Source organism: Myotis nattereri, assembly GCF_964212035.1.
Source record: "Myotis nattereri genome assembly, chromosome: 3".
Lineage (NCBI taxonomy): Eukaryota > Metazoa > Chordata > Mammalia > Chiroptera > Vespertilionidae > Myotis > Myotis nattereri.
Genome location: NC_138077.1, coordinates 159,118,767 through 159,145,999, shown reverse-complemented (window position 1 = coordinate 159,145,999; position 27,233 = coordinate 159,118,767). Strand labels below are relative to the sequence as shown.

The following is a 27,233-nucleotide window of genomic DNA, read 5'->3' as shown; positions in this document are numbered from 1 at the left end:
CACATCCCCAGCAGGGAGTGTGCAGGAGGCAGCTGATCGATGTTTCTCTCTCATCGAAGTTTCTAATTCTCTAACCCTCTCCCTTCCTCTCTGTAAAAAATCAATAAAATATATTTAAAATAAAACAAGAAAAAAAACACCCAACGTTTGTTGAATGAATAAACTAGGAATCCAGTATTGAATGAGAAGTATTAGACTAGGTTATATGACTTATTCTAAGTTATTTTTGTCCCATCATCTTTACAACTGCTTTTCTCTGTACATGCACACATTTCTCCTCACAAGTGTATTTATTTTTTTATTGATGTTTTATCTTTGAGGGGATCCTGTCAGGAGACAAAAGGAGAAAATTCCTTTGAGTAAAGATCTACAAATACTGCTCGTTTATTGTCATAAATACAATCTCTATAGAAAGTGTTGACTGTTTTCTATAAAACAGGTTTGCTTACCTCAAGTCTTGACCAGCTGACTCAGTGAACCTATGGCTCATTTGGTATTGCTAATGGTAGGTTTTATATTCACAGAGGATTAATGCTCAGAAAACCCCAATTGAGTGGACACTGTGGTACCCCACCCAGACACCCTTTTGGGTGAGTCTTGCTCTTGGACAAAGTACCCTCCACCAAGGGGAGCTGCCTTCCCCATGGGTGCGCTGTCTTCTCTTTGGTTACTCCGTGTGCAGTAACAGGTGGATATGGGGATACAGAGAACGTACCCCCTTGCCTCGTTTGGGACATTTCAGAAGCGTCCTCCATGCTTCAGAGCTTGCTGGGGCCTTTCTTGCACCTGCATTGCAGTTTTGCTTCTCTCTCTGCCAAATCCTGCCCCCCTCACTGCCTCACACTCCCCAGAGAACTTTCTACATGAGATCTCTTTTTCAGAGTCTATTTCCTGCAGATTCTTGCTCAGGACAATCTCCCAGAAGTCCATTGTTCACACAGTATCTAAATATGAAGTATAGACTTTATTGCACATAGGTTTACAGTGTGACTTAATAAATATATTGAGGTATGGATGGGCTTTTGGAATTAAACTCATTTGAGTATATTATTCCCCTTCATGGAGGTATATGGTGTAAGAATGGCTTCAGCAAAGGCCAATCTATTAAAACAAGACAGTCCTAGGTTGAGAATTTACTCCAAAATCTGTTGCTCCTAATATGCATGGTGGTCTAGAATATTTTGGTATTTAAATTCATTTAATCTTGGAAAAGCATGACTTCCTGTTTTTACGGAGAAAGACTTACAAAAATGCCCAAAGAGATTGTAGACATTGAAACAGCACTTACAAAACATTACTTGAATGATTCAAGTGTAAATAAAACAGAAACGTGTGGATCAAGTTTATACCCTCCTGGGTATAAAAATCTTGTTGCTAAATGAGTTTCAGGGTTTTTATTAGGCCCCCAAACATTTGAAGAACAATTCAAGATATTGATATGCCTAAAATTTATTTGCATTACTGGTTTTAACTTTCTTTGCTTAGTCTTATCCTTACAGGAGGTATATAAAATGCATTCCATTTATGTTTGCTTTGCAAGGCATTTATAATCACACCCAATTTTACCTGGTATATCAGTGCCATTTAACTATATTTAGAGGGGACTTTTATCTAATAGGAGAAATGTGTCTGTTCTGTGTGCAAATATTACCTTTAAAAACTCGTGTAAATTTGTCATTCCGTCTGTCCTCTGTCCTGGGAATAAGGATGCTGCCACAGAGGAGTGGATACAACTGTGGCTTCATGCGGAGAGGGAGGTGGCTCTTCCCACTTCCCCTGCTATTGAATCCCCAGAGACAATGCAGACTGTAGTGTGGCTGTGGTGTGATGGTGAAGGAGGCAGAGACAGGTTATGTAAGAGAATTTATTTTAGCTTTTAGTGCATGGTCCCAATTGAGCCTTCCCTTTAGAATACTACAGTTACCCAAGGGCAGACAAAGGACAGGGTCCCAGCCCCATCACCTTTTTGTTGTGACCTGGAGTCACTCTCAGGCAATTTTGTATATCTGTGAACTTATTATAAGGATAGTACTTTAAAGTACTAACCAAAAAAAAATAATAATAATTTGACCTTCCTAAAATCTCATAACACAGCCATTGGCACATAGTAAATGCTCAACAAAATCCAAAAATCCTCAAAAAGTCTATTGCTATTGTTGCCACCCACCATCTCAATTAAAAATAGTTATCTGTGTTAGTTTAGATGTTTTCTATTTTTCTCCTCTATTAGGAAGGGTTGGTTTCAGTGGAAAGGAACAGAGGGAGCCCAGAGCTTCAGAAAACTTTCTTGGACCTTTTCACTTGAAGTTACTTCACTATCTCACCAGAAGTGAAAATGTCATCCACTCATCTTTCACATGTTATTCAAACTTAAATATACTAATAATTTATGATTATAATAACTTATAAGGCATTTATTTATGCATTATTGGAATCCACTTAAAATGAGCAAAAAAAAAAAAATGAGACTTATGTATAAGGCACTACTCTTGGAGTCATATTTGCAGGGATTTAAATATAAGGTTCTTTCCTCAAAGAACTTATAATTTATTTGGAGTAAAAAACATACCCATTCTAAGAGTTAAGATATTAGCTCATGGAGAGGCAATATAATGTAGTAGTTAAGAGTCTGGGTTCTTCCAGCCAGTGTGGCTCAGTTGATTGAGCATCATCCCATGCCCCAGGAGGTCCAATTCCCTGTCAGGGCACATGTCTGGGTTGCAGGCTTGATCCCCAGTAGGGGGTATGCAGGAGGCAGCCAATCAATGTTTCTCTCTCATCAATGTTTCTGTCCCTCCCTCTCTCTTCCTCTCTCTGAAATCAGTAAAAACATTTTTTTTTCTTTTAAAAGAGTTTGGGTTCAAGTCCTATTTCTTCCACTTCCTGGCAACATGACTATAACCATTCTGTGCCTCAGTCTCCTCATTTGTAAAATAGGTATAGTAATAGTACCTGCCTCACTGGGTTGTTGTGAGGACTAAATGAGTTAATATATGTAATTTGAATAGTGCCTGACCTAGAAAGTACCATATGATTCAGTTATTATACTATTACTAGAGGTCCAGTGCATGGATTCGTGCACCAGTAGGGTCTCTTGGCCTGGCCTGCAGGGACTGGGTCAAAACCATTTCTCTGACATCCCCTGAGGGGTCCCAGATTGTGAGAGGGCGGTTCTCAGGTGACACACCCTGGAATCGGGCTCCCTCTTCTCTGGATCTGAGTGCATCACCTGAGAACCGCTGCTGCCAAGTCACTGCAGCTTGGCAGCTCCTGGGTTGAGCGTCTGCCCCCCTGGTGGTTGTTGCGTGTCATAGCTACCAGTCGGACGGTCAGACGGTTGCTTAGGCTTTCATATATATATATATATATATATATATATATATATATATATATATATCTCATTATTGTTGCTGTGACTATTAAATATTGATGCTGCCAGCCAATAATTTTGTCAACAAGATAATCAAAAGCACTTTTAAATTAGTTATTAAATGAATAATGGGTGCTCTAGTAGGGAGCTTTCACATCCAATTTGGTGCTCCACAAGTAATTATATGTTTATTTATTTGACAAATATTTATTGAGGACCTACCATGTGCTAGGCAGTGTTCTAGATACTAGAATAACCATCTCTGTGATTTAACTGTTCTCAATACCTAGGGCTTTAAATAGCAGTACTTCTAGAAAATGAAAAGAGAGGACATGTGTAGAAAATTGAAATATGAAGATGTTCAATTATATTTTCTGTTAGAATAGCAGGTATTCTGTTGTGAATGTATATGGATGAGATTATTTTTGATTACTTATAAAAGGGAAAACACTCTATAGTACATCATTTAGAAGGAAATATTACTGGAAATAAATTTGATCCTAAGTTAAATAATGTAAATTGTAAAAACCAAAAAGAAAAGAGATGTTGTATACGTTTCCTAGAGATATAAAAATCAATGAATAAGAAACTCTTTAGTATTTGAGACAGGCTTGAACAAGATTAGAATACAGTAGATTGTAATAAGTTAATATTAAAGACTAGGAGAATTTTCTAATAAAATGAACATGAGCTTCATTAAATCATATCATGAAAAATTAATAATTCAAATTAGTATTATACAGCTTTTTGATAACTAAAATGATTTCAGATTAGAAGAGAAATAAATGGTGAAATGGAACATTACAAAAATCACCAACTCTTTCTAAGAATTTAGGTTAAGAAAGTGTTGGAGAGGGCTGAATATAAGGAAGAAAATCGTTGTGAATATTAATAATACTGTATCAATGAATAAAATTTTAAAAATTATGTATGCTTTAATTTACTTGTTCATTTGATTTATTCTTTCAGCAGACCTTTGCTGACAAAAAGCAGGGTGTCTCTCCAGGTGAAACTAAATCAGAGAGACAGAAACCTGACCTGGGAAAATAATCCCGAGGCAAATTCTAACAATAATACTTTCTAGCTCCTTTATTTTACCCACCATCTTTGAACTTTTTGCTCCAACCACCAAATCTTACACATACCCGCCTTTTTCTTTCTTTCCACTTTTAATATAGAATAAAAATAACTATTGTATTTTTCTGTCCTTGCCTGGGAGCAAGGCAGAGGGTTAATTGCTGTCGTAATAGTGGAGGAATCTTTGGGCCCAAAGGTACATCGATAAATCTTAAATAATAGTGTTGCTGTAGCAGCAGCAGCAACAGTAGTTATTGTTATTACCTTGATTAGATATTCCCTTATTTTGCTTCTTGCACTTATATTCATGGCAGCAGAAGACCAGAAATCAAGGAAAATAAAAACCACATGAATGATAGTGAGACAATGCAGGAGAGGGGGGAGAAGCAGGGAGCAGGCTATGCAGGCAGCAGAAAGCTGGCCGCATACAGGTGGAAGCAGGGAGAGAGGCACTTGCATGTTTTAGGAAACCCATTGGAAAGATTAGCCCTCCCTTTTTTTTCCATAGGCCTATTCTCTTTATTGAGGAATATTAAATTCTGTGTATTATATTTCCTCAAACTACTTTTTAACAACACAATGTTTTCTTTATAACATCTTATAGTAAAAATAAAATACAGTAAACTATGAATTAAAATTTAAAAAATCTTTCAAAGCACACTAGCAACAGATAACCACTATTAGCATTCTGGGTGCAACCTTTTCCTCATTCAAGAAGGAAAAATTATTAGTTTAATTTCTTTGATTAATAGAGTAGTTAAACTTTCTATTCTTATATTACTGGGTATTATCTTCTGTGAAAGTGTGGGAATTTGTAAATGATTTTCAAGTACTGCCTGGATAACAAAGAACAGATAATATCCTATATAGTAAAACCCTAAGATGCAAATCGACTGAACAGCAGAACGACTGGTCATTATGATGCACACTGACCACTAGGGGGCAGATGCTCAATGCAGGAGCTGCCCTTGGTGGTCAGTGTGCTCCCACAGGGGGAGTGCCTCTTAGCCAGAAGCCGGGCTTACAGCTGGAGAGTGCAGTGGCAGTGGCAGTGGGGGGAGCCTCTCCCGCCTCTGCTGCAGGCGGGCGGGCGGTAAGGAGTGAGGGGTCCTGGACTGCAAGAGCTCCAGACTTCACAGTGAGCCCGGCTTCTGGCTGAGCTGTGTTCCCCTGAGGGGTCCTGGACTGCAAAAGAGTGTAGGCTGGGATGAGGGACCGCCCTCCCCCCCCCCCCCCCCGCCTTCCCCCCCACCGAGTGCATGGATTTTGTGCATCAAGTCTCTACTTCAAATATAAAAGCAATTGTTTCCCTAGGCTCAAGGTTAGCCTTTTCATTTAGTATTTTAATTTATAAAAGTAGTGAATTTAATCAATAATTTCTTTTGTGGTTACTGCTTTCTGTTTCATGTTAAGAGATACTTTTCTCAGGCTAAGGTGATATCAGTATTCATCTTTTTTATCTTATAGCACTTTTGCCCTTTCGTTTTTTGTGTTCATGGTGTTAATACATTTATAGTTTATTTTGGTTTAGTTTTCAAGTTAACAATATGAATTTTCTTTTGAATGGTTAGCTAGTTGTCTCAAGATTACTTATTGAATGATCTTTCTGCAACTGTTTTAAATGTCTACCTTTATTATATCTGAAATTCTTAAATGTGTTTGGATCTTTCTGGACCTTGTATTACATCTTATTGAGCTATCTTTATGTACAACTGCCATCTTCTTCAGATTTTATTGAGACTTATGGTCAGTGTATCAATTACAATGTAGAGTGTTCCCATTTGTTATCATTATCTACCTGCCCTATTATCAAAGTCATGCTTTGAATAATAATTCAGCAATTTTTTCATAACAGTGTATAAAAAAAGCATTGACTTGTCACCTTTATTTTATTTATTTTTATTGTGACAAAATTCACATTACAATTTTACTATTTTAACCACTTTAAAGGGTATGATTCAGTTTCAATTAGCATATTCACAATGTTGTGCAACCATCACCACTATCTTCTCCAGAATATTTTTATCTCCCCAGAAGAAAATCCCATACCCATTAAACAGTCATTCTCCATTCCCATTCTCTACTAACATTTTGTATAACATTTTGCATTTGCAGAGCATTGTATAGTTTAATAATTTAATGATTTCTTATACTAACTTATAAATCTTACTGTTTTCAAATTAGTTAACTTCTTATCAGATTTTGTAAATATTTTATGGGATTTTGAAAAGAATCCACATTCTCTCCTTTTTTTAAAGTTACAAAGTTCAAACCATAGCTATACCAAGAATATTTTATAGGGTCCCATTTCCTTATTTTTAACTATCGTTTCAAATAATGAGGACTTAGAATTTCATTCCATTTGTGTTTTCTCAGTTGATATATTTATTTCTAATAGGCTTCAATGGTTTTGGATTTCAATGTAATGTCATCAGAGGTCAAAAATTCATGTCTGTTCCATCTTTGTTGTGAATGCACTCCTTTTACAAATATCAGGCAACCTTCCCTCTCCACTTTAAAACATTTTGCCTTGAATTCTTCTTTATCTTACACTGAAGGTAAGTATTATTATTGCAATAATAGCATAGACTTTTTGAGTATTTTGCATTTTCTTGTGCATTTACTGTTATTGGTATTGTCTAAGAAACTTCTAATGCCATTTCTTTTGTTGTTGTTAATCCTCACCCGAGGATATTTTTCCATTGATTTCTAGGGAGAGTGGAAGAGAGAGGGAAAGACAGGGAGCAACATTAATATGAGAGAAACACATTGATTGGTTGTCTCCTGCATGAGCCCTGACCAGGGCCCCCGGCAGGGAGGAGCCTGCAACCAAGATATGACAGGAATCGAACCCTGACCCTTTGGTCTAAAGATTGATGCTCTATCCACTGAGCAAAACCGGCTAGGGCTCTAATGCCATTCTTATTAATGCAATACAGGATCATGATAATATTCAAACTGAATAAGTAGAGCTTTTCTTTGCCACTGTCATGCCCTCAATACCCCTGGGCTTGGTCCCAGATTTCTGATAGTAAAAAAAAAAATACCATCAGGAGTAAATTTCCTCTATTCTGTTGCCTGCATTCTGGTAGCTGCGCGTTAGTTCACTAACTTGGGAAATATGAAGTTAAACCAGTAGGGAGTCAGAGAATTGAAGACCATGGCTATATTTTTAGTTTAGAAAGCAGGTCAGTTCTGCCTCAACCCAGGAAAATTCCAGTGCAGACACCAGCAGACCTCCCCACCTGTGATTGGACTGTCCCTTTCCCGGTTCTGCTCAGGGTTTTAGTTTGGAATTGCCCAAGGCTAGGAAGGAACTTCTGAGAACATTTCTCCGACCTAGCGTTTTTTTTGGATCTGCTTCAGTTAGAAATGCGCTTTTGGGGGAAAACTGGACTAGAACTGCATATAGGAAGAAAGAAGTGCGAGAATGCCTTCCGACTCCGCGTTTCCAAATTGCAGCACAGCAGTAGCGACAGGGATCTCTATCAGCATTCCTGTGCTCATTGCAGCGAGCAGAGGATCAGTTCCTGATGCAGTTTAACCTCTGCGTGCTTCGTTAATGGCATTTTGTGACTGACAATGTCAATATTTCGCTCATGTACTATTTCTGAACCAAAGAAACTACCTGATATACCAAAGAATTTTTTTAAAAAATTCTATAGTCTTTATAAACGTTGATGGTATCATGTGGTTTTAAAGCTGTTATAGAGTGTGTGGTGATTCTTTTCTCCACTGAAAGTCTAAACACACAGTTAAGGCAGACTGTACCTTATTTCAAGGGAATATAGAGAATTGCTGTTTTCAATCAATAAAATATAGCAAGCAGTTCTAAATGCTTGGCATTTAGAGGAGATCTTTGCCTTTCTCCTTCATCTCTCTAAGCTCATAGCAGGCTGATCTATGGATACAGATGCTGAAATCAGCTTGGGAAAAGCTTTCCTGGATGGTGGGAAAGACAGCAGTTTGTCTAGGATTGATTTCCATTGTGTGTTGTTTACCTTCTCCCAATTGCCCACTTTAGGTTTGTGTGTCTAAGGCAAACAGTAGTAATATAAAAGCCAGCCTGCTTACTTAGACAGTTTTAGATTGATGTGGATTTCTACATTGTCTATTTAGCAAGCCATTTTATATTGGGTCGTAAAGAAGAATAGATAACCTATTTTACCCATATTGCTGCCCTTGTCTCTAATACCCCCCTTAAGTATGAATTGACAGTAATATGTGACTGCAGCACTGATGCCATCTTTCTCTTGGACTTCTTGGTTTGTATTACACGGTTGCCTAACTCACGTTGAAATCCATTCAACTCACTCAGAGATTATTTATCTAGTAAGCAGCATTAAAGAGACAAAGAAGCTATGAATTAAGGATCATGCTTCAGGGTGATTTCTGAATGATGCACTGTGTAATCAGGCACCCATCAAAGCCTAGAAACTGATGAGTCCTGAGCTATTTCTCTGTTACCTCCTGTCTCCACATGAACCCAACAATAAGGCCAAGACACTAAAAAAATATTTCAGCTTTAAGGATAAAGGTCAAAATATATATATATATTCCTCACCCAAGGATATGTTTCTATTGATTTTTAGAGAGAGAGAGGAAGGGAGCGGGAGAGAAACATTGATGTGAGAAACACTGATCAGTTGCCACCTGTACATGCCTAACTGGGGATTGAATCACAACCCTTCTGTGTCTGGGAGTGGCGCTTCAACCAACTGAGCCATACTGGCCAGGAATGGTCAGTATTTTGGAAGACCAGCTGGATTGGTGGGGAACAGTCAGGATCCTTCTTTGTGGTGGGTAGAGGGAGAAACTCAGTCGTAGACCTCCCTACTCAGTGACAGATCTACCCAGCCAGAAGTGGGGAGGGAAGGATGAATGTGCTATCATGACTCTAAGAACAGGTAAAAGTAGTTCCTTAAATAATGCTTTTATAATTAAAATTAGTAAAACAGAACACTCATATATGGATGCTTGTTAAGGTACCATGTATTTTTTTCTTCTAAAATTGCTAGAAGAAAGTCCATTGTTTCATAAGTATAATGCCAATATTGCATGGTTTAGCATGTAGTGTAGTCAAATGTATATGTGACTGGTGGCTAAAAATCATGACTCTAAGAAGAATATGTTATTACAGCACATCACACTGATCCAAATTTGACTTTATTAGTTCAGAAAATCTTGATTTGTTTTTATTTAATTTATAATAATTTTACTTAGGAAACCTGCTTTGATTATTTTAGTGCACATTTTTATCTCTCTTGATATGGATAAATATATCTACTCTATATATGTAAATGGCTAATATACAAAATGTCCCCTTGGGAGTTCTATTGCTTGCTATTATGTCGCTGACCACCAGGGGGAAGCATAGAACTAAGGAAGGCCTCAGCCAGCAGCCAGAAGGCCCTGATTGGCCCTGATCTCTGGCCAGGCCTAGGGACCCTACTTTTACAGAATTTCATGCACTGAGCCTCTAGTTCTATATAATTATGACAGAGTAAAAGTCACATTCTTCTACTCTATTTCCTGCAGTGCCTGGTATACTACTTGGAAGGTTCAAGGAATATGCAGCTCATTTGTTAGAATCCTTTAATCATAAATGAAATTAGTAATTTAAACAACATTCTCATAGCTATGATATATAATTGCAATGATATCACATAAGAATTTTATTTTTAAAACTAGAGGCCCGGTGCATGAAAATTCATGCACTGCAGGGGTGTCCCTCAGCCCAGCCTGCCCCCTCTCACAGTCCGGGAGCCCTCAGGGGTGGGAGGCGACCCGGCAATCAGGGGAAGGTGATGCCCCATCATACCTCTGCTGCTGCCACTGCTGGCAGCGCAAGCCTCAGCTGGTCCTGGTTACCTGTGCCTTGGGTGGCCCAGGGTGGCTGGGCAGCCGACATCGAGGTTTGCCTGCACCTCGGGCTGGCCCTGGGCGGCTGGGGGCCTGAAGGGACTGGGGGACTCCAGAGGCAGGCCTTGCCACGCGCCTGACACCTCAACAGGGCTGAGGGGACTGGGCGCTGCCATCTTGTGGCTGTGGGCACCACCATCTTTGTGATTGTGTGAGGGTCAATTAGCATATTCCATCTTTATTAGATAGGATGTTATTTTTGAAAGAAAAGAGTAAAGTTTTTGAAATATTACTATAACACTATAATTGAGATGATCATTTTAAATGTGAAGTTCTTGCTTAAAACGTGATTTTAGAGTGTAAGAATCAATCAATTAGTTAAAATTCCCCATTGTCTCCCCCTTCCATTCTCTCTAAAAATCAATGGAAAAATATCCTCAGGTGAGGATTAACAACAAAAGAATTTGCTTCACTTTTTCCTTCCAGAACGTTGACAATGCACTTGGTCACCTACCTTTCTCTGTCCCCTACCTAACTGGGTCCCAATTAATCTGGGCAAAATAAAAAAAAAAAATCAATTTAGAAATAACATGGCAGCTTTGTTAGTTGGTTTTGAGTATTAAAACTAACCTAGATTTTGTGTAGAATTTTTTTACCCTCTGAAACATGTTTTTTCTCTCCTCTTTGGTCATTGAAAGGTTAAAGCCCCATCTAGGGGAGAAAAGCCCTTGCTGAATGTTGTGCAGGACCAGCGAGGCTTTGATTAAAACCAGAGAGTGACACGAGGAACCAGTTTCAGAATTTTGATTACAACAAAACAAAGTTTTATCTTGAAAATGTGTTCATCTCTCACTGAACAGCTTGTTTATTTTAAACGTCTTGCAAAATCTGATAGTTTTGCCATTAAGACACTACTGTTTGCAGTCAGACCCAGGCATGTTGGCAGCTGGAAGATGCCATTGCCCTTGACTTTTTTAAAACATATATTTTGTTGATTTTTTTACAGAGAGGAGGGGAGAGGGATAGAGAGTTAGAAACACCGATGAGAGAGAAACATCGATCAGCTGCCTCCTGCACACTCCATACTGAGGATGTGCCTGCAACCAAGGCACATGCCCTTGACCGGAATCGAACCTGGGACCCTTCAGTCTGCAGGCCGATGCTCTATCCACTGAGCAAAACTGGTTAGGGCTGCCCTTGACTTTTAAAGAGAGCTGAAGATGTGACTTTAGTGAGAAGTCACTACAAAAAAATAATTAAATCCATAAATATAATATGTTCAGAAATGCTCATTCATTTATTCATTTAATGTTTTTCTCAGTGCCCTCTATGTATCAGATACTGTTCCAGGTGCTAAAGCCTTGGTGCTGGATGAGACAGGCAGCATACCCTCTTCCAAAGAGGTTACATTCTTCCAGGGGTGGGGCATGGAGGGGGGTTGCCAGGGGTTGGAGCTCTTTGGAGAGAGAGAGATAATAAACAACAGGATGTTTTCAAATAGTGGAAAGTCCTGTTACTGAGGTTGGATGGTCAAGGAAGGCCTCCTCATGAGGATAGCCCTGGATGACAAAAGGAGCCAGCTATGGGAAGATATGTGGGCAGGGTGGGGAGGCAGAGGGAACAACCAGCACAAAAACCAGTGCTGGGGCCCTGGCCAGGTAGCTCAGTGGTTTAGAGCATCATCCTGATATGCCAATGTTTTGGGTTTGATCTCCAGTCAGGGCACATATAAGAATCAAAAATGAATGCATTAATAAGTGAATAACAAATTGATCTCTCTCTCTCTCTCTCAAATAAATTTTTAAAAATCTTGTAGTGAGGGACAAAAGAAAGGCTATATACTAGAACAAGGGGATCTTAGGTGAAGGTGGTAGGACTTGAGGATAGAGAGGAAGGGAGGGAGGGTCAGATTGTCTAAAACTTTGTAGGCCTTGGTGAATTTGGGTTAAAATTTGATTGGAAACCATTCGAGGGTTTCTTAACAAGGGAAATATATGATCTGATGCATGGTTTAAGAAGAGCTCATTGGCTGCTGGACAGAAAATGGGTTACAATGGGGCAGAAATATAGCAGAAGGTTGTTCGCTTGAAGTTTCATTTGACACATGAGCAATGAATTAATTACTTTGCTAGAACTTATATTGGGAAGCAAGGCAAATAATAAATCATTGTTAAGATTAGCTTGTGGGTAACAAGGAAAATACTTTCAAAATGATTCTCCTTCAGTCGTGAAATAAAATTCTACTTTGTGGCAAAAATTTTAAAGAGAACATATTTAGTTATACCTTATTCTACTTGCTAGATAATCAGTATATATTTCTGCTGGTTTAGCAAAGGGCATTTTGATTATCATTCATTTAGTTAAGAATATGAAATTAGCCATTTGCATCTTGCTTTTGAGATGGAGTTATTTGGCTCTCTTTTAATCACCCACATGTGTGAACACATACAAATTAGATAATTCCATGTTTTAGTTATAAATGATTTGTTTCTAGAGAAATGCACTAATAATTATTTACTACAAAAGAGAAATTTTCAGCCATTGATGCATTTATGATTATAGTATGAGGATGTACATGCACATAAGATAGGAGAGTGTATCTTACATGTCAGATGGGCTATGGGCGCGGAGTTTCCATGTCCCTTAGTTGGAGTTTATTTAGGCTTTGACTCTGGAATTAAAAAAAAATACCATTTGGCTTTAATGTCATAGTTCTCACTGTTTAAACAGCGTAAAACATGAACGCAGCATACCAATTTATTTTGCAGAACTTTTCTCTAGGACCTTGAAATATTCTAAAGTTTCCCCACAGAAGTGAATCTTCCTGGGCATAGCAAGAGAAATGGCCCCACCTAATGAGCCTCAGCAAATCTGACTAAGAAGAGGCTGTGCTTCTGAGTCGGGGTGCTTAACTATTCTCCAGCTTCTGTTATTGGAAAGGAAGGACCAGTGGTCATTTCATTTTAGGACCTTCGTAGGTGTGACTTGGAAAAGGAATTGAATTTCCCACTTCAGTTCTGCATTCACTTACCAGATATTTAACAGGCACTGGCTATATGCAAAGATATATCATTTTATGTTGTCTGTATCAATGGGCATCTTCACATCTTCATCAGTGTTGGCTCTACATCATATGACGATACTGAATTGCCTAAGCTTATACTTGAATCTCTACTTCTAATTACGTGAGCTTCTAGAACCTATTGTAGGCGCAGAAACTTTTCAGCACCTGAGTTTGGACATACTGGCCACATGTACTTTGGAAAATTATTAAGGATCTTTGTGAGCTTCAATTTTAACTTTTTAAAGCTATGGATAATAATCCCAACTATATCACTGATTTAATCACATAACGTGAGTTTTCACATGGTGCCTACTTGGTAAGCGTCCAGTGAGAGGTGCTGTGTGATGGTTGTTATTACTATTCTAGCCATTACTCCATTTGGTACTGAGTTTCACTAAACGCAGTGGTAATTTGAAAAACATTCATTCAGTGACTACCATGGACATTTGCACATGTGTTACATGGGCATATAAACATGACTAAAGTGGGATACTAACTTCAAAAGAATTTGTAGTTTATTTGAGGAGGCATGAGCAGAACTACTCTATTACAAAAGAACCCCGTGGGCAAGTGCGCACGGCCTTCGAAGGAACAGCTTTGCTGAGAAACTTCGTCTGTGTTTAGTCTATGCCAAACGACTAAGGGTAGAGAGTTCTCGACCAAAGTTTCCTTGAGTTCAGGTTCATTGTTGTCTCTGGTGGTCTTAGTGAAGTACTGAGTTCTCTTCTAGAAATCCAATTCTTGTCTTTTGATTTACACATTGATTTATAAGCTTTCTTTTCTTTTCTTCCATGGGTGAAATTACCTCCTCTTTTCTTCACACCGATTTCTTTTCCATAAACTTGTAGCAAATGCCATTATAGGTGAGTACCACCTTTTTTCTTTTCATGGTGTGCTTCTTAATATAAATGTTTTTAATAAATTCAATTCTTCTCTAAGAAGTCAACCATAAACCATTTTAAATTTTGGGATTTGGGGCCTCTGCAATTTGAGATAAGGGTAGTTTTGATTCTTGTATCTTTTCCTATTTAACCCTTCTGGGAAAATCTGAAGGCTAGTTTAGCCCACCTTCTCTAGCAAATCTTTTACCTGAATGCAAAGCCTAATTTCTTGTGAATTACATATGTTTATCTCCTCTTGTTTATTATGGGAAAAGTCAGGTTCTTTTAAGGCCATTTTTGTGGTATTGTTTGCAAAACCTCTTGAGAATACAATGTCTTCTATATAACCACAGAAGACGGGCTTGGTTTCCTGGCATTGCAAATAATACCACAAAACTTGATAGCTTGATGGAAAAAATTACAGAGAATTTATATAATGGAAAGAAGGGAGCTGGAATTAGAGCCACAGTTTTACAGTAGTATAAGGATGAAATTTTGCTGACAATTCTCTAAGGGAAGGACAACCATAAAGATGCCTTTGGTGGTCATTTTCAGACCTACTTGTTAGATTATTTAGACCTTTCTTAGTCATATGAGTAAATCATTAGTGTGGTTTGGTGATGATTTGTCTTCAGTTTAGGATCAATCATAATTACAGTATACAGAAGGTGTCTCAGTAGCCTAGTTATAAATGTGTTTATAAAGTGAAAGCAATTTGACCTCCTAAACTGCACTTTATGTTAAATGTACTTATTAATCTGGTGGATTTTGTAAAAGTGCTTATTAAGTATATTGATATGCTTTAATTACTATCTTTTGATGACTCCCGGGGTCTGAGAATCAAGCTCCATGAGGAATTTTTAACCTTATCTATACTAATAAAAGGATGTCTTCTGGATGTCCTTTTGGACAAAGCCACGGTGGTGGGGATCAAGGCAGAGTCGGTTAGGGGCGATCAGGCCAGCAGGGGAGGGCAGTTAGGGGCAATAAGGCTGGCAGGCAGGTGAGTGGTTAGGAGCCAGCGGTCCCGGATTAAGAGAGGGATGTCTGACTGCCAGTTTAGGCCCGATCCTGGTAGTCGGATATCCCTTGAGGGGTCCCGGATTGGAGCGGGTGCCTGCCAGGCTGAGGGACCCCCCCCCCCCGTGCATGAATTTCGTGCACCAGGCCTCTAGATATTTCATAATTTGAAAACAGGTAATGTCAGGGTCTGCAGCATTCACATTTGTGGAGCAGCTGAGTTCATGCAGGGAGATGCAGTCTCAGCTACACTTGTTAACTCTGTCCCCTCAGTCTGGATAGGATGGGTAGCCTGCTGGTCAGGTGCAGGTCACGTGATAGTTCATTCCCTTTGCTTATTTTCCTATTCTCCAGCTTCATAGACACATTCTTCTCCCTTCTATGCCAGCTCTAGATTTTGCTCCCTGCAATCTTTTAAATAAGCCATCTTGCCTTGTTGATCTAAATGTATTTGTTCTATTCCCTTTGTCCTGACTATAGGAAAAATCTTGAGAGAGATTCTTCAGAGGAAGTGGGAGGCTAAACTTTATCCTTCCCAGCCAGTTCTGGGAGAGATTTATAATATTCACTTAACTTACTCAAATAATTAGTTAATTAATAAGGTGCAAGGCTTTTTTCACTGGGCACATGCCTGTGTGGCTGAACTATCTATTAATTGCCTGTGCTGTTCTTATGGGTGCCAATATTCTAAATATGTTGACTGTCACAATTGATATGGTATATTTCCATTAGCAAAATAATATATGTTCATAATATAAACTTTGAAAAAATAGAGAACAGAAGTTAAAATTGTAAGCATCTTTAAAGGCGTTGTTTATTTATTAAGTAAATTCTAAGTACTTTGTAATTTCTATGCTCTATTATTGGTATTTTTATTATAGTTTATAATGTTAGTGTAGAGAAGCGTTTTTGGTTTTCTAAGTTGGTTATGTATTCAGCATCTGCTGAACTCTCTTATTGGTTTTATTGTATTGATTCTAATCACTCCCAGATAACAAAAGTTTATCTCTTTTCTTTAAATTCTTATATACCTCATTTTTTCCTTATAGTATTAACCAGGAATTTTGATACTACATCAAGCAGTGGTAGCAATAAGGGGCACCCTTCTCTTTCAGATCTTAAAATGCATCTATGTTTTCTCCATTGAGTGTAATGATTATTGTAGATTTTTGAATATAAATTTTACGGCTTCCTAATTTAAGTCCCTCGTAAGTACTGCATTAGTTTTCGATTGCTATGTAACAAATCCCCACAGACTTAGCAGTGTGAGGCAGTGCCCACTTTATTATCTCCCAGTTCTGTGGGTCAGAAGTCTGGTGGTTCCAACTGTGTTCTCTGCTTAGGGAAGCAAATCAAGGTAAGACATGTACTTGAAATGGTGAAAATTACATGGGAGAGGGTAAATTTAATCAGAGTCAGGCCAGTAGGCTGTTATCAAGTGAATGGTCGTGTATATATTGAATAATAATAAAGCAAGATTAATTTTCAGTTTGCTATTTATATGACCTGAAGGAAAATGAGAAGTATAGCTACATAACTCCAGAGAAATAAGTTCAGAAAATTGAAAAAAATGTTAATGATCAAGAAGTTGTCTTATCTTTGTGACCAAACTGCCAGACTGACTCAAGTGCCTGCATGAAATGGAATTATTTTTAATTAATTGACTGGGTTACCTGTGAGGTAACCCAGAGTGTCTATTGATTTCATCTTGAACTATACTCACATCATACTTTGGAGTTAATTATACTGATTATAATCCTGGCTCAGACCCTTCTGAGCTATGTGTTCTGCATCTCAATTTGTTCACCTATAAAGAAGATATAATAAAACGTAGCCCTAATGTTACTGAAAGCAACATTACAAACTTGTGTAGTAATAAACCAGCTCTACCTGTTGGAAATTTCCCTTTGGGAAAACATGTATTTCAGGGCGGAAGTTTTGCTGAAACACCTTCTGCTACAGTCCATTTTTGCTACTGACACAGTGTCGCCACCAGTCAAAGTAGTCTTTATACCACTGTTCCTAAAGCAGTGTGCCTTCAATACTACAACTGATTTCTAACTAGTTGCATTCTCTTTATTTCATAGATTAGATACTAATAATTACTTAAGTTGTCACATTTTAGATCAATATTTTTTTAGTAGGATGAAAATATCTTATGTGTCTATCATTGCCAGAGTTTAGAGCATAAGAAATATATTGTTAGCCTAACTATGGGTTTGAGATAGGTAATAATGGCTAGAAAGAGCCAGAGTTTACAGTGTTTTCAAAAGCACAGTTCAAAGTAAAATGACTAAAACAACTATCATAACAAGGTAGGACATAAAAGCAAACATACATATATTTTCATAACATGTTTTCTTCTTCTAAGACCTAAAAATTTTGCCTACTGATTTTTTTTTAAATTTTCATCATTGCCAAAGAACAGAAATGATGGAGTAAGGAAAACAATTAGAAGTTTGGGTTAAAAAATATAAAATAAGAATTAAACATCTTGAAGACCAGTCAAAAGTCAAAAGGATGAGAGGAAAGGGACTGTTGAGATGAAAATCATGCCATTCTTTATGGGGTAGATAGGAAGAAGGAAAAAAAAGATGCTGAGCTTTGTCTTACTCTATCCCTTTACATCTATGAATTAATACTTAAAAAATACCTTTCCATTCCAGAACAGACAGCTGTCCTCCGCCCTTACATCCTTTTCACAACCATCCTTCTGAAGGTCACCTCAGTTGTGTGCTGCTCAACTCATCTGACTTACCTGTCAGTCACATCTGTTGTTATAGGCACATGCAGTTTGGAGAAATACATTTATTAGCATGTTTCAAATTTATACCGATGAAAGTATACTAATAGAAATACTGGGTGAGAGAGTGATAGGATCAGCTAGAAAGAGCACTAGACATAGGAAAGCAGAAATAGAAACCTAAAGAGTTAAAAATGAAGTCTGCTGCTTGGCCAGCATGGCTCAGTGGTTGAGCATTGATCTATGAACCAGGAGTTATGGTTCAATTACAGTCAGGGCACATGAGCAGGTTGTGGGCTCCATCCCCAGTTTGGGGCATACAGGAGGTAGCCAATCAATGATTCTCTCATCATTGATGTTTCTATCTCTCTCTCCCTCTCCCTTCCTCTCTGAAATCAATAAATATGTACATATAAAATGTGTTCTACCAATGCCAAGGATGCCAATACATGAGTCCTTACTGCCCATATCTTGCTCTTGTCAAATTCTGACTCCACCATAATTTAGTTGGGTGACCTTGGGTTACTTAACTTCTCTGTGCCTTAGTGCCTTCATCATAAAATAGGGAAAATACTGCTTTCCTCAGAGTTGTTAACAGGATTGAATAGGTATATATTCAGAAGTTTGGGTTAAAAAAATATAAAATAAGAACTAAAGGACCTACCGAGTAACAACCAGTTCACAGATCAGCAGCAGGGTGGAGCAGTGAGCTACAAGCGGGTGGCAGAGAGCTATAGGAGGGGGCAGGGCAGCAAACTATGGGGGGGGGGGCGACAGAGGGGCAGAGGGAGCTACAGGAGGGCAGGGCAGTGGGTGGAGAGCTACTGGTGAGCTACTGGCGCATAGATTCGTGCGCAGGGCTACTAGTCTTGTTAATAAATGTAGCCTAGCATCACAAGTCACATTACGGGGAGTGATGTAGTGAAAGATCATAGGCTTTGAAATCAGATAGACTTGGGTTTAAATTCTGCCTCTGCCACATACCAGCACTGTGACTTGGGCAAGTTAACATCTCTGTGATTTAGTTTTCTTATCTGCAGAATCGGAAAAATAGTAACCACAGTGGAAGGTTAGCCAAGATGAAGTGGGTTGATAAATACATATATAAAGTACTGACATGCCTTTTCCCTTCCCTTCCCCCTACCCTTCTTTGAAGACACAGTGGGGCAAAGAACTTCCATTGTTCCTACTATGCCTAAGCCACCCCAGTGGACCACCCCTGAGGCTGGAGGTGTCAGATACTGACAGAGATACTTTACAGTCAGCAGTAGGTGGACCAAAGCTTCTCTAAAGTTAAATTAAGCTAATTGATTAGTCAGCAAGTTTAACAGTAGTTGAATCTAACAAATTGTTATGGAGAAGATTCAGGGAGGGCAGAAGTCCTTTAGCCAAGATAAAGACCTCTAAGACAGAGAAGACTGGCTGTAGCCCCTTGAATATACTCCCTCCATATCCTGGCCCCCAATCCCTTCTGGGAGCTGACCAGGTGGGAATCTCTGCACCTGTCTCTCCTTTTCACCTTTCCCAGTTCTTCTCAATTTTGACTAGAGATTACAACCCTTCCGTAAGGACAGTAAAGGCTTCGGGGGAGATGTTTGACACACCACCTTAAAAGAATTAAAAATTTAAGACTCATTTTCATTGTGTAACTTTCCTTTAAGCTTAGTAAATAAGCACTTTGGGGTAGACTAGAGATGAATGGTCTCAAAAAGTCCAAGGCATTCCTTAAGACATGGATTCACACAAGTTTTCTCTCACATATGTCATAGGGTTGTTATGAGGATTAGTTGACCTAATAGAAAGAAGAACCTCCCTAGCATAGAGAAACACTCAGTTCCAGCGTTTGTTGCTATTATTCGTGTCCGAATGTCTCACTCTTAGGTAGTACAGCATGGTGCTCTGGTTTAAAGGAGACTTAATGCCTTTCCCATGATTCAGGATCCCATACCTCCTTGAATATCTGGTTCTTGAGAATTGGTGCTAGCCTGTGAAAGAGTCGCCCTTGTTCTCATTCAGTTATGACAAATCTACTTTCATTGGAACTCAGTACAATTGCTATTTGGTCTGTAGACCATATATTTTTTTAAAATTTTATTGTTGAAAATATTCATATCTTTTGATTGTATTCACTTTATATTTTTTATTTTTTCCCTTAAATCACCACATGCAACATAACATATAAATTTTATTTATTTTTAATGTTTATTATTTTGGTATTCTGGGATAAATGACTATATTTTATTCCCTTGAAAAGTGTCATAGAAAGAAATTGCAATAGCATTTTGTAGGGATTAGCAGCAGAGAACCATGGACAGTTATTCCAAGGAGTTCTGGCATAACGCTTCCCAATAAACAGACTCAAAAATAGTGCAGGTCTGGGAGAAGGGACTAGAATAGCAAATGAAAATACATGGATCCTATGCATGAACCTTCTCTAGAAAGATTAACTTTTTGGGTTTTTTGGTATTATACATCTTTTTCCCCTATGAATTGTTCAGTTTAATTTTTTATTTTATTTTACACATCATTTTCTCAGTTATCATGAAGGGGTGAAGAGGCATATAAAGTGTTACATGCGGGAATATCCCACTTTAAAGGGAGCGGTTTTACACTGCATGTCCTGTTTTCTTGTTTCTTTGCAACTTTCAAAGTCTTTGGGTAGAGACAGGAATGTGTTGTCATGTTGGTCATTGGTTAAGCCTCTACTAACAAATCCAGCCAGAAAAAGTTTATTTGCACAACTCTTTGTATTTTGGAACAATTGTGGAATAAGAATTACCATACCCCTTTGTGCTTTTATTCCTCCCTATTGTAATATTTCTGTCTTAACTCTGAATCATTCATCATGTGAAAAATATGTAGTTTTAGTGAGTATCCAATAAGTGGGAAATGACTGAACTATTATGACCATCTATGTTCAACAATGTAGACATGTATATACTTTAGGTATGAATAAAGCTCATAGTTGAAAAGATATATTCCATCAGACCCTCTGCACTTCAATTTGTTAACTGTTTTCTTTTCTAAGCCTATTATTCTGGAGTTGGACAAGAGTATGTTTTTTTCTGAAGGTTCTTGTAGTCACTGTTGCAGAGATGAAATAATCTTTTGCAAAAATAAACACGATTAAGTTAAATCACCACCAATATTTTTAAGTCTGAGAGTCATGTGTTGAATTGAGGTGGATTTGGTGATTTGTATGATGTGCCTTTTCCAAAATTGCCATTGAAGTTAAAATAAAATGACATTTCTCATTTGCTAATACTCAGAGGTGCTGTGACAGTAGTTATCCAAATTAACATAAAGATTAAACTTCTCACATGAGATGTAATAGAATGGTCTTTTGCCAAAGCTTCCAGATGGACCTTTTTGATCATCCAGGAAGGCTGGGATGTAATCACATAATCACAATTAGTCCCTATCTCTGTGATTATTCAAGTGCCAAACCTAAAGAGCAGTCTGTGGATGATAATGTTATAAGGGGCTATAACTTGTAAATCAGTGAATTATACTTCAGAGTGTTCTTTCATTCCCCAAATAATGGTCCCTGAATTAGTCTTCTATGATGACAGAAAAGAGGAAAGGAATGGTCTGGCTCTTGGAATAAGATAACTACGTGTGAAAACACCTGCTTCACTGACTAGGTGAGACCATGCATAATTGTCATAGAAATTGTTTGTGTGAAAATAGATGTTGATAACCTAAATAATGGTTTTGTACCTAAACAAGTTGGACATTCCACCAGATATGGTTTTGATTATACATTCATTTAAGTTTCCATAAAAAGAGTGCCAAGGAGAAATTCAGACAGCCTGCAGTGGAATCACCAGAAATTCAAAATTAGTCAAATCTGAATAACTGAAGTTTTGATGTACTACAAAAATTGCAAAAAAAGTACACCTTTTAGTCACCACATAGGGATCATGTGCCAGTAGCCTTGCCTGTGATATATTTTACATGCCTTTATTATTTACAACATCATAATTTTGCTTGTGCCAGTCTTGCCTCATAGGGCCTTTGTTATTCAACAAATATCAACTTCCCTACTGTCTTCCCATTGCTGGGGCTGCAGAGAAACAAACAGACAAAAATATGCTTTCAAGAGTATATTTTAGTGTGAGAGATCAAAATGAGAAATAGATAAAATAAGCAAAATATATCTTGTCAGATAGGATTTCTCTAAATATTCATCCCTGCATCACTACCATCTAGCATGGTATCTGGACACAGTAGACACTCAAAAACGACTCCCTGCTGTATTGGTTTACCTTTATGACTACGCAGAGGGACAGAAGCATAATTCTTGATTTACCATTGCTTTTCATTATGAGCAGGCACTGGGGTCCTCATACTGACTAAAAGATATACAGATGTAAGAGAAGGGATGACAGAATAACTTCCAGAATGAATCTTTAGTGAACATGAGCTCTGTTATCTATGAGTAAAGCAGCCTGGCAGATTCATTCATATTGCAACCTTAACCATTGACATATTGTACTATATGGCCTAAATGAATGTAGATTTTATTGCAAGTGTTATCTATTTCATTCTTTGCAATTGACAATGAACATAAACTTTTCTTTCTATACAATTCTTTGACCTCAGTATTTCTTTCTTATCTTTGTTTTGAGTGTCTTAGAGATATCATCAATTAATTGATTTTTTTCCATAGAATATTTGAGTATTTGGCCCTGTCCACTTCTCAGTTAGAGTTCTAATCATTAACAAAGATGAACAATTGTAACATGCTAACATCCAAAGACAGATCTCTCAGAAAATTACACGTAATAATTCAATGTACCAGGTCGCTCTTGGGGACTAGAGGAAAGGCTGTGCCTATGATGAGAATATGCACATGACTCTCTAGAATACAAGGTCATGTATGCTGACTAGAGAAGAATGATTTCAAGGCTTGTGTGGTGACTATTGACAGAGCCCAGGAGAAATGGCAGGCTTTCCTCATTCTTACCCCAGTTCCCTCACTTCTTTCTGCCAGTCTTATCAGGAATTGAATTTTTCAGGCAATTCTGCGGCCACACACACACACACACACACACACACACACACACACACACAAAGACATTCATAAATATTTCACATTAGTTCTAATTCTTTAGTGCAATAGTATATTTCAATAAATTACTTGGGGAAAAAGCACAAATTACAAACGAAATGCATAATCTATATAAAATATTAATAAATTAAGGACAAACCAAAGGAGAAAATAAAAATCCTGTCGTTCTACTATTTAGAGTTTACCAATGGAAACGCTGACATATACTTCAGTCTTTTTCCTATGCATGCACAAAATTACATATTTGTGGTGTGTTTTTTTTTTTTTTTCAAAATTGGAATCACACAATCCATGCAGCTCTGTAACTTGCTTTTAAAAACTTTAATACTGAATCACAAACATTATTGCTTGCATATTTTTTTTCATTATGTGAAATTACCATAATTTATCTTTTGTTGGATACATAGGTTGTCCCAAATTTTCAATGATATACTATTGTCAATAATGTACTAATGATCCTTCTTTTACATTAATACTCCACCCACATCTTTGATGATGTCTAAAGGATTGGTGCTTCTCCCAGCCAGGCAGGCATCCCTAGAGCAACCTCTCTTCCAGGCTGGGCTGGGGGTGGAAGGAAGGAGGGAGAGTGAGAGTAAATGCCAGGGCACTCTGTCTGGTGTTCTGGAGAAGAGCTTGGACTTTGGCTTGTCTCAGCAGAGGACTCAATGTGTGCACAGGAGAGAGGAGAATCAGAGAAATGCATGCCATGTAACTCAGCCATTTTATCCTTTTTAAAAAAATCATTTTTGTTTATATTTTTCAAAAATATATTTTATTGATTTCAGAGAGGAAGGGGGAGAAAGAGATGAAACATCAATGATGAGAGAGAATCATTGATCGACTATCTACTGCAGGATCGGGAATCGAGCCTGCAACACGGGCATGTGCCTTGACCATGGAATCAAACTGTGGCCTCCTGGTTCATAGGTCAACGCTCAACCACTGAGCCATGCCGGCTGGCTGGGCATAACTCAGGCAATTTTAAATTTGCCAATCTCTCAACCAGGCCCATCTGTTTCATGCAATTTACACTGACCATCTGTGTTCCCATACATGCAGAGCAGCATCTTGACTGGTCTCTGGGATACGCAGGAACATATCTAGTCAGTAATAGAAAATACATTCATTTAATACTTATGAGGCAAGAAAAATATTTATTCATTCATCTTTGAACACCCTCCCCCACCAAACTTAGTAAATAGATTATAAGTCCCATGAGGGCAGGCATGTATCTACTTGTCTGCCATTGTATCCTTAATGCCTAGCACATTGACTAGCACAGAGCAGATAATCAATACATATCTGATGAGTAAAGAAAAAATATTAGCGACATTATCTCAATCCAACTGCCAATTGGGTCTTGGCCCTGCTTTCTTCTAAAGGAAACTGGGCCCATATAGGTTTACTTCTTCAATCCTATTGGCTAACTTAGGGAGCAGTAGTCTGCACTTGACCCAGGTACTGGGTACTGTGCTTTTATTGTGTGTTGAAACTTGTTTGATTTTATTTAAAGACAAAATCTTTAGGCCTGCTGTTTGATACATTATTCTCCTGGGAAATGAACCAAGTGGGAAAGAACCATTTTCCTCCTGATCTGCATGGTCTTTATAAATCCTTCACTAGTGGATACTATTGTATTAGCATTTTAAGCTTCAAAATATTAGACTATTGTGATGGATGACCAGATTTCTCAGATGACTTCTAGAAATAGCCTCAATTAATAAAATAATAGAATTTTATTCATTCCAACACTTATTGTGCACACCCCGGGTGTTAGCTTTGTTCTGGATATAAGAAATGAATATTAAAGAAGAGATGCTCATAGATACACATATAAGTGCATAATTATCTTGCAGTGTCACAAATGACCTAATATATAGCGGGGACTTTATTTATAACTGGGTAAGTACAGGGTGCTCTAGGAGCACAAAGGAGAAAGCTACTTGCTGATTCGTCTCCGTGAAGCTAGGGGAGATTTCATGAAAGTGAGCTTAGTTTTCGATGGGGTTTGAAGGATGGACATGAGTTCATCAGGCAGAAAAGCGGGAGTAGCAGTTTAAAACGAAGAGAGTCACACAAGGAAGAACGCAGAAGGGCATGGTGCGTCTGGGACAAGTGAAGCCTTCACAGAGGTTGGAGCATAGCGTATTTGCAGGGAGATTGACTGTAGAGGTGCACTTCAGATGCATAATCAGGGAGCCAGCTAAAGAGTAGCTTGTACTTTGTTGTGTAAATAATGAAGGTGTTGACAAGGAACATTTATCCTTCAACCATTAGTATCATCAGGCCCAATTAAGACATTTCCTTCTGATAGAGGTCCATTAAGAAGACCAAGAAGACTTGATCTTCTTCTCATTTGGGTTTTAGACTTTGTTACATCCTCTCTTTATCCTGGACGCGTAATGGTCTAAGCGCCCCTTAATTTTCCAGTTTCACCTTTTGTTCATTTATTCGTTTTTATAGCCAAATTCTTTTCAACAATTGTTTGTTCTGCAGATGTTTAGTTAGAAGCCAGGGCTAGGCTCAGTGATTAGACCAGATCTCACATACAGTGGGGACTGTTTATGGAATTTATTCCACAATATGGTCTCTTTTTCATCATAGGCAGTCAGAAAATGAACACATGAGACCAAAATCTACATCAAATCTGAACAGTAGTACAGAGGGGAACTCATTTCCTCAAAGCCCTTAGAAAATTCCATAGTATTTTTGAGGATGCTTTAGCCAAGTTCAGGTTATGAGAGATGTAGAAAAGGGAAAATGAAACAGAAGACGTTGGTATCATTGTAGGGACCAAGAAGAAAATTCTAAAAGTGACATTTCAGAAAAGTATGGTAGGCCGGGTACAAGTTACTATCAGATACTCTAAATTTATTTTTAAAACTCCTATGTATAGTTTATCTATACTTTGGCTTAATTACACAAATACATGTTTTTTTCTTTGAAATATACAAATGTGTGTTGGCCTTGAACTTACTATTCTCAGAACCGCCAGTTACTAGTATCAGAGTTTGCCTTCTAGGGTCTTTCAATTTGTGTACATTTGACTTACCATGTAAGTTATCATTTTTGCAGTTCTGATGTCAATTTCAATTCAAAGGGTTCAGATGTATGCATCAATGTTTCTGCCATTGTTCATTTCTTCTTGTCAGTATTTTGTAAAATAACATCCTATTGTGGAAAGTGAAATGAATAGCCTGTAGCATAGCTAGTTAAGTTAAAAAATAAAAACAAGAAAACTGTAGGACTGAGAAAATGTCTATCAACTGATTTCCCTTGTTTGTTTTGCAGCTGACGATGGCCAACATTGGAATAAATGGAAATCATTCGAAGGAGACCTGTGAAACAACACTTTTTGCTCTTCGAATGGCAACATGGAATCAAATTTTAGATCCGTGGGTGTATATTCTTCTGCGGAAGGCAGTCCTGAAGAATCTCTACAAGCTTGCCCGACGCTGCTGTGGCGTGCATGTCATCAGCTTACATATGTGGGAGCTTAGCTCCATTAAAAATTCCTTAAAGGTTGCTGCGATTTCTGAGTCACCGGTTGCAGAAAAAGTAAATCAGCAATCACCTAGTTTAATAGGACAGCAAGTCAGTGTAGGTATGGGACAAAATTAAGAAACGTTTTGGCAATATTTTAATTAATTGGATAACTTTTTAAAGCCTAACTGGAATATTCCGGCCTCAGCAAGTAGTTTGGGGGGCACTTTGGTCAGATTCAGCTTTTGAAATTTGTAAAATTAACTGTTTAATTGCACATTTTCACTTTGTTTTGTCAACTGCAGATAAACACAATGAAATAATGCCATGGAAGTCAAATTGAAAACAATTTTGGGCTTACCTGGGTTATTTCCTGCTTTTGGAATGAGTGACTCTGTTGAGTCCTAAAGCATTCACTTGGCCTGTTTGCCTAAGAGCATCTTAAAACTACCTGCACCATGAAATGGCTATTTGGGGTCCCTGCTCCGTAGCTGTTCTTTATAGACTAGGCTTCATGAAATGAAGCGCTCTTGATTTTTGATCTGGCCTCATCCTGTGACCTCAGCCAATATAGGTATGGTCATGTCACATGGGAAGCACCGTGGCTTATTATAATGACCTCTGTATACACCAGGTGTGGCTGTCAGGTTGCCTGG

General features: G+C 38.1%; 1 protein-coding gene across 1 annotated transcript in view; it reads left to right on the top strand.

The window, feature by feature from the left end:
• Positions 1-26,715, top strand: part of PTGFR (prostaglandin F receptor) — a gene marked incomplete at both ends in the record, with an annotated part of 33,613 nt that extends 6,898 nt beyond the window's left edge. Inside the window, 2 exons of the mRNA XM_081085270.1 lie at positions 525-590; positions 26,386-26,715. Coding sequence (XP_080941396.1) covers positions 525-590; positions 26,386-26,715 — 396 coding nt within the window. The remainder of the gene's footprint in view (positions 1-524; positions 591-26,385) is intronic.
• Between the last annotated feature and the right edge of the window lie 518 nt (positions 26,716-27,233).